Raw genomic sequence first — 6,584 nt, 5'->3', positions numbered from 1 at the left:
CTCCTGGGTTTGCGCCATTCTCCTGCCTCAGCCTCCCGAGTAGCTGGGACTATAGGCACCCGCCACTTCGCCCGGCTAGTTTTTTGTATTTTTTAGTAGAGAGAGGGTTTCACTGTGTTAGCCAGGATGGTCTCGATCTCCTGACCTCGTGATCCACCCGTCTCGGCCTCCCAAAGTGCTGGGATTACAGGCTTGAGCCACCGCGCCCGGCCCAATCAGCCACTTTTAGTGCACACATAAATATCCTACAAATGAGGCTTTGTGTATGTTGGGTATTCTGGTGACATTCCACACTGTCAGGCAAGTAATTAATTCACTTGCCCAGAGAAGGGCTCTTCTTAGGTGTGTGGCATTTGGCTCCTCAAGTCACCATTCTTTAGCTTTTCAAAAGAGCCAAGGTGAGTCACTAGCTCAGTCAGTGATGCTGCCATTAAACCAGTTCATGTTTTACTGATTAACTGATAAGTGTCTGGGAAACTTGACTACTAAATAAAATATAGAATTACTGGATTTGGCTTTTTTTGAGAAGATACAACAAAGGAAAGTTCCCAAAAAAGAAATGTTCACAATTAAAACAAATGGAAAGTGGAAAAGCTGCCCCAAAGCAAAACCTAGTTCATTTGCTTGGTTCAAACAGCTTTTATTAAGCACATAGATATGCCCTGTACCGTGCCAGATGCTCTCCCGTATCTACAGCTGTTAATCATCAGAACGGCTTTGAGAGGTCATCATTTCTACCTGACAGATGAAGGCCCGGAAGCTCAAAAGGTCAAGTGATTTGTCTGTAGCTGCAAATGCTAATAAAGTGACGGAATGAAAACTGGAACCAGATCTGGCTCAAAATCCAGAGTGCCTTCCACTAAACCACAGATACATCTATTCAAATAGCCATATCCCTAACCAGTAACAGTGATATCATAATAGTTGTCACCAACATTTATCTAGCTCCTCTCATGTGGCAAGCCCTGTGCTAAGCGACTTACGTATATGATCTCATTTAATCCTCACAATCACCCTATGAGGTAGGTTTATCAAGATCTCCATTTCATAGTTGAGGAAACCAAGTTTCATAAAAGCTCAGTAACTGCTTAGTTCCCACAGCTGGTAAGGAGTAGGACAAGTTTGTACCTAGGTCTATCTAATTCCAGAACCCATTCTCTTAATCATTACACTAGATTGCAGGAAACTCAAACTCTAGTCCTGCTTCTAAAGAGGCAAGTTGGGCCGGGCGCGGTGGCTCAAGCCTGTAATCCCAGCACTTTGGGAGGCCGAGGCAGGTGGATCACGAGGTCAGGAGATCAAGACTATCCTGGCTAACATGGTGAAACCCCGTCTCTACTAAAAATACAAAAAACTAGCCGGGCGTGGTGGCGGGCGCCTGTAGGCTCAGCTACTTGGGAGGCTGAGGCGGGAGAATGGCTTGAACCCGGGAGGCGGAGCTTGCAGTGAGCCGAGATCACGCCACTGCACTCCAGCCTGGGAGCACAGCGAGACTCCGTCTCAAAAAATAAAAATAAAAAAAAAGAGGCAAGTCGTTTGATAGTTTTCTCTCAATTTCCTTGCTAGTTAAATGGGGATATTGTTACTTGTCCCTACCTATTTCACAGAAATATTAGGATTATAAAATGAGAAAGTATATAAGCTTTCAAAAGGGAAATTGCTATATAAATCTAGCTACTGTCTAAAGTTTCACTCAGATCTTCCCTATTCCACAGTCACCAAGGGATTTGGCTGACATCATTAGCTCTCAAACGTCCTCTGAAGTGGAGAGTATTGTCTCCACTCATCAAACAGCAAATTACAAAGAGATGGCGTAAAATGCTAGTCAGCAACAGAGATGGGAATAAAACCCAAGATTTCTTTTTTTTGAGACGGAGTCTCGGCCTGTCGCCTCGGGTTGGAGTGCAGTGGCTGATCTTGGCTCACTGTAGCTCCACCTCCCGGCTCCTCACGCCATTCTCCCGCCCCAGCCTCCGAGTAGCTGGGACTACAGGCTCACACCACCAAGGTTTTTTTTGTATTTTTAGTAGAGACGGGTTTCACCCATGTTAGCAAGTGATGGTCTCGACCTCCTGACTCAGATCCACCACTGCCTCCCAGTGCTGGGATTACAGGCTTGAGCCACCGCGCCCGGCAAAACCCAAGATTTCTAACTCCCATTGAATATGTTCTTATGACAGATCTATTTCTGCATTTCTTACTTAACTGTAGAACAGACAAGGGTAGAAATAGGACAGTGCCCGCTTCAAAACACACATTAAATACTTACAGAAATTAAATTTTCTACTGCGGTGACACTAATACAATCCCTAAGGTTCTTAATTCTCATATTCTAGAGAAACTGCACAAAGTATCAAAAATAAAAAATTCTCTTTTCCCTAGTACAGACTTCAGCTCTTCAGGTTTTTCAAACAACTTATGGTTACAAAACTAGGTGGGTTACTAACTAGTTTCAACTGGTGAGTCTATAAATTTCCATAAGGAACATAACTCAATGTTAAATTGTTTCCTCATAAAATCAGAAAAAGAGAAGCATCAAACACATTCTCACATCATAAATAGCTAATAGAGCTATATAATTTGAATTGGAAATTATCCTAACAGACCAACTCGCAGTATTCTGAGCTCAAAATTCAAGTTCCAAAGGGAACAGCATAATTAAAACAATAATGAAAACACACATGGCACCTTTATGATCATTCTTCTCCTATTCAGAAATCAAAATAATGTTGTACTTCCCACTCAAGGTCTGCCACAGGCACATAAAAACCTTAAAGTAAAATTAAAAAGTAGTAAAAACAATTCTGTCTTCAATTCTCTGACTTAAATAGGGGATGAATGTTCAGTCCTCTTCCCAGATTATTAGCTCCTGCTAATTTTTGTTTGCTAGAACAATACGATGATCTTTAACAATCATATACTTTGAAATTACCACAGGGACTAAAGAGGAAATTAGAGAAGGAAATTTCCACTCTCAAAATTGACCTAAATCCTAAAGAATGAAGTATTTCATTATTACTCTCTCTGACTGAATCATGGACTTATAAATCAAAAACCTGCCATTTTGTTATAGGGACAAACACGAAGTCACAGAAATCCAAAGAACTGCTCTACTAATGTCAAGAAAATTTGCTTCTTGAGTGGGTCGAGATATCTAAATCCACTCCTAGCCACAGAATAAAAGCCCTACCACCTAAACGACGTGCTGTGAGTAGAAAGCAAAAGACGACATAGGACTCCTAGATTTTTCAGAGGTTGTTTGAATACATTAATCTCTTTCGTTTGAGAAAAATCTTTATCTTGATGTCCATAATTGAAACCAATCACTTCTGGTGGGTCAGGGGGTCCTATGGTCTCTGGACCTTTAATGTGGCTAAGAATCCCCCAGGGATGTTAAAATACGGAGCAGGATTCAGAAACTCTGGGTTGCATGCCCAGCAAGCTCGCGGCAGTGTCACTGTCTGATGGACTACACTGAGCAATAGGACTCTAAGGAAGGTTTCCAAATGAAATAACCTCAACCAGATGTTTATTTTCAAAATATACAGCCTACACCAAGTTTATAACGGGAGATAATATTCCAGACCTCAACAAGATACCTGCTCCCCCTCTTCTCATTTTTGTGATTTTTCCCATCTGGTTGCAAACTCAACGTAATACCTTAATGAAGAGCAATTTTCAAGAGTATCTTTTTTGTGCTGACCATTTATTGGGACTTGACTGACCAGGGCTTGTAAGGATGGACACAAAACTTCAAGTCTTTCGTAATGAAAGGATTGATTCAAAATAAATATTCTAAAAATTATGTCAAACACTAATGAATAAGTGACATTTACCAATAGTTTATAAGAGAATCGTTTTGGATGAACAATTTTCATTTCACAAAACAAATCACTCATATCCTAAAAAGACACCTCTCCTTAAGCAGGAAAACAAAAGCCCAACAAAAATCAAGTCATGCCCGTGGCACAGCCTTAATGTTAGTTTTAGGGAGGAAAACGCCAACACTGAGACATACAAAAGTATTTGAGGAGAATTACACGTTATTAAATTTGTCCTAGAACCTGGGGGAGTTCAGGGAAAGAAAACAGCTGGTATATTTAAGAAAAATTTAAATAGAAAATATTACACATGAGAGCAAAATAGTCCATTTCTCTTAAGAAAACCAATAAACACTCACAAACTTTCATTTTTAGGTTTTCAACAATGTTTTTTTCATATTAGTCCAACTGCCACCAGTCAGCATGACAATTAAGGTGACAACAGGTCCAGTTTGCCATACTCCCTGTACACCCTTGGATGCTTTTCAAGCCAAAGAGGGTACCATTTGTGGTGGGAGGAGCCAGAGTCAAAGGAGAATCATTTCTCTTCACTCACGAGGAAACCTCCCTCTTGAGCATCTTCGGAATTTGTCATGGGAAGGCATCTCAGTGTGTGTGTGCACGCTTCAGCCCCATAACTGTGAAGGTGGCAGCTGTCAGTTTCTCATAAACAAGGAACATGAGAGCAGCAGTGAGGACTGTCTGCAGCAGTTTGGCTTCCAGGCCTTTGTAGAGTCCCAGTATTCCAAAACGCCTAAAGGGAAAGAGGTTTGAAAAAACAGAAGTCAGCTCCTGCATCAGAGAACATGCTGCCTAGATAGCTACAGCACTTTGATGAGAACAAGCAGTGGAGGTTTTAGATTCAACACAGACTTCTGCTGTCAAAGTACTTCTTATCTTTAAAGGTATTTGGGGACTGATGAAACTTTAGTATTCATGAACCACTAATACTTTGTCCTTATAGTCACCATTAATTAGCAGAATGTTGACAGTATCCCACTGAGGATGCAGATCCTGAAACCTCCTGAAACCATCTTAATGGCAAAATCTGTGATCTAACTAAGAACTTCTGGATCTTCACTTTAATGCTAATTCAGTTATTTCAACTTAGTCCCTAAATGGCAGGACAGCTACCAATATGTTTAGATCATTTCAGCTCAGTATAACGAAAGAGAAAAATGAAAAGCTACCTGATTCTCAAACTTCCCATACATTTCATCCTCTCACTCGGTGGTTTTCAAATTTAGCAGGCATCCAAATCACCTGAAAGGCTTCTTAAAACATACATCGCTGGGTCAATTCCCAGAGTTTCTGATTGACTAAGTTTGGGATGAAATTCAAGAATTTGCATTTCTTCTTTTTACTAGAGACAGGGTCTCACTATGTTGCCCGTGCTGGTCTCTGACTCCTACGTTCACGTGATCCTCCAAGCCTCGGCCTCCCAGAGTGTTGGGATTACAGGCGTGAGCCACTGCACCCAGCCCAAGAATGTGCATTTCTCACAAGCTCCCAGATGAGGAGGAGGAGGATGCCAGTCACCCAGGCTGGAGTGCAGTGGCGAGATCTTGGCTCACTGCAACCTCCACCTCCTGGGTTCAAGCCATTCTCCTGCCTCAGCCTCCTGAGTAGCTGGGACTAAAGGCATGCGCCACCACGCCTGGCTAATTTATTTTTATTTATTTTTATTTATTTATTTTTTTTGAGACAGAGTTTCGCTCTATCACCCAGGCTGGAGTGCAGTGGCGTGATCTGCGCTCACTGCAAGCTCCGCCTCCCGGGTTCACACCATTCTCTTGCCTCAGCCTCCCAAGTAGCTGGGACTACAGGAGCCCACTACCACGCCTGGCTAATTTTTTGTATTTTTAGTAGAGACGGGGTTTCACCATGTTAGCCAGGATGGTCTCGATCTCCTGACCTTGTGATCCACCCGTCTCGGCCTCCCAAAGTTCTGGGATTACAGGTGTGAGCCACCACACCCGGCCTTTTTTTTGTATTTTTAGTGGAGACGGGGTTTCATCATGTTAGCCAGGATGGTCTTGATCTCCTGACTTCGTGATCTGCTCGCCTCAGCCTCCCAAAGTGCTGGGATTACAGGTGTGAGCCACCGCACCCAGCCACAGATTATGGTTCTCATAAATAATGTCGTAAATTTGGAAGCAATCTACATGTCCATCAACAGATAAATGGATAAAGAAAATGTGGTACTTATATAAAATGCAGTACTATTCGGCCGTCAAAAAGAATGAGAGCTTGTCATTTGTAACAACATGGATGGAACTGGAGGTCATTCTGCTAAGTGAAACAAACCAGGCACAGAAAGACAAATATCGCATGTTCTCACTTATTTGTGGGACCTAAAAATCAAAACAATTGAACTCATGGAGATAAAGAGTAGAAGGATGGTTCCCAGAGACTACTGGGAAGAGCAGTGTTGGGCGGAAGGCGGGGATGGTTAATGAGTACAAAAATAGAGAGTTTGAATAAGACCTTGTATTTGCTAGCACAACAGGTGACTAGAGTCAATAATAATTTAATTGTACATTTAAAAATAACTAAAAGAGTATAATAGGACGGTTTGTAACAAAAAGAATAAAGGTTTGAGAGGATGGACACCCCATTTTCCATGATGTGATTAGTATGCTTTGCATGCCAGTATCAAAACATCTCACGTACCTCAAAAATATACACCTGCTATGTACCCACAAAAATCAAAAATTAAAAAATTAAAAAAAAAAAGCCATTAATAACATCTGTATACAAGCT

The 6,584-nt window shown here is 41.7% G+C and overlaps 1 protein-coding gene across 3 annotated transcripts in view; it reads right to left on the bottom strand.

Moving 5' to 3' along the window:
* Positions 1-3,687: 3,687 nt before the first annotated feature.
* The window catches only part of SLC25A17 (solute carrier family 25 member 17), a 52,545-nt gene continuing 49,648 nt past the window's right edge, over positions 3,688-6,584 (bottom strand). For all 3 annotated transcript variants that reach the window (XM_003905587.3, XM_021921590.2, XM_021921592.2), the window contains one exon: positions 3,688-4,575. In XM_003905587.3, the coding sequence (XP_003905636.1) occupies positions 4,428-4,575 (148 nt within the window). In that variant the 3' untranslated portion in view covers positions 3,688-4,427. The remainder of the gene's footprint in view (positions 4,576-6,584) is intronic.

Source organism: Papio anubis, chromosome 16, assembly GCF_008728515.1.
Source record: "Papio anubis isolate 15944 chromosome 16, Panubis1.0, whole genome shotgun sequence".
In the NCBI taxonomy this organism is placed as follows: domain Eukaryota; kingdom Metazoa; phylum Chordata; class Mammalia; order Primates; family Cercopithecidae; genus Papio; species Papio anubis.
The sequence above is the reverse complement of the archived record's forward strand: the minus strand, read 5'-3'. Positions and strand labels throughout refer to the sequence as shown.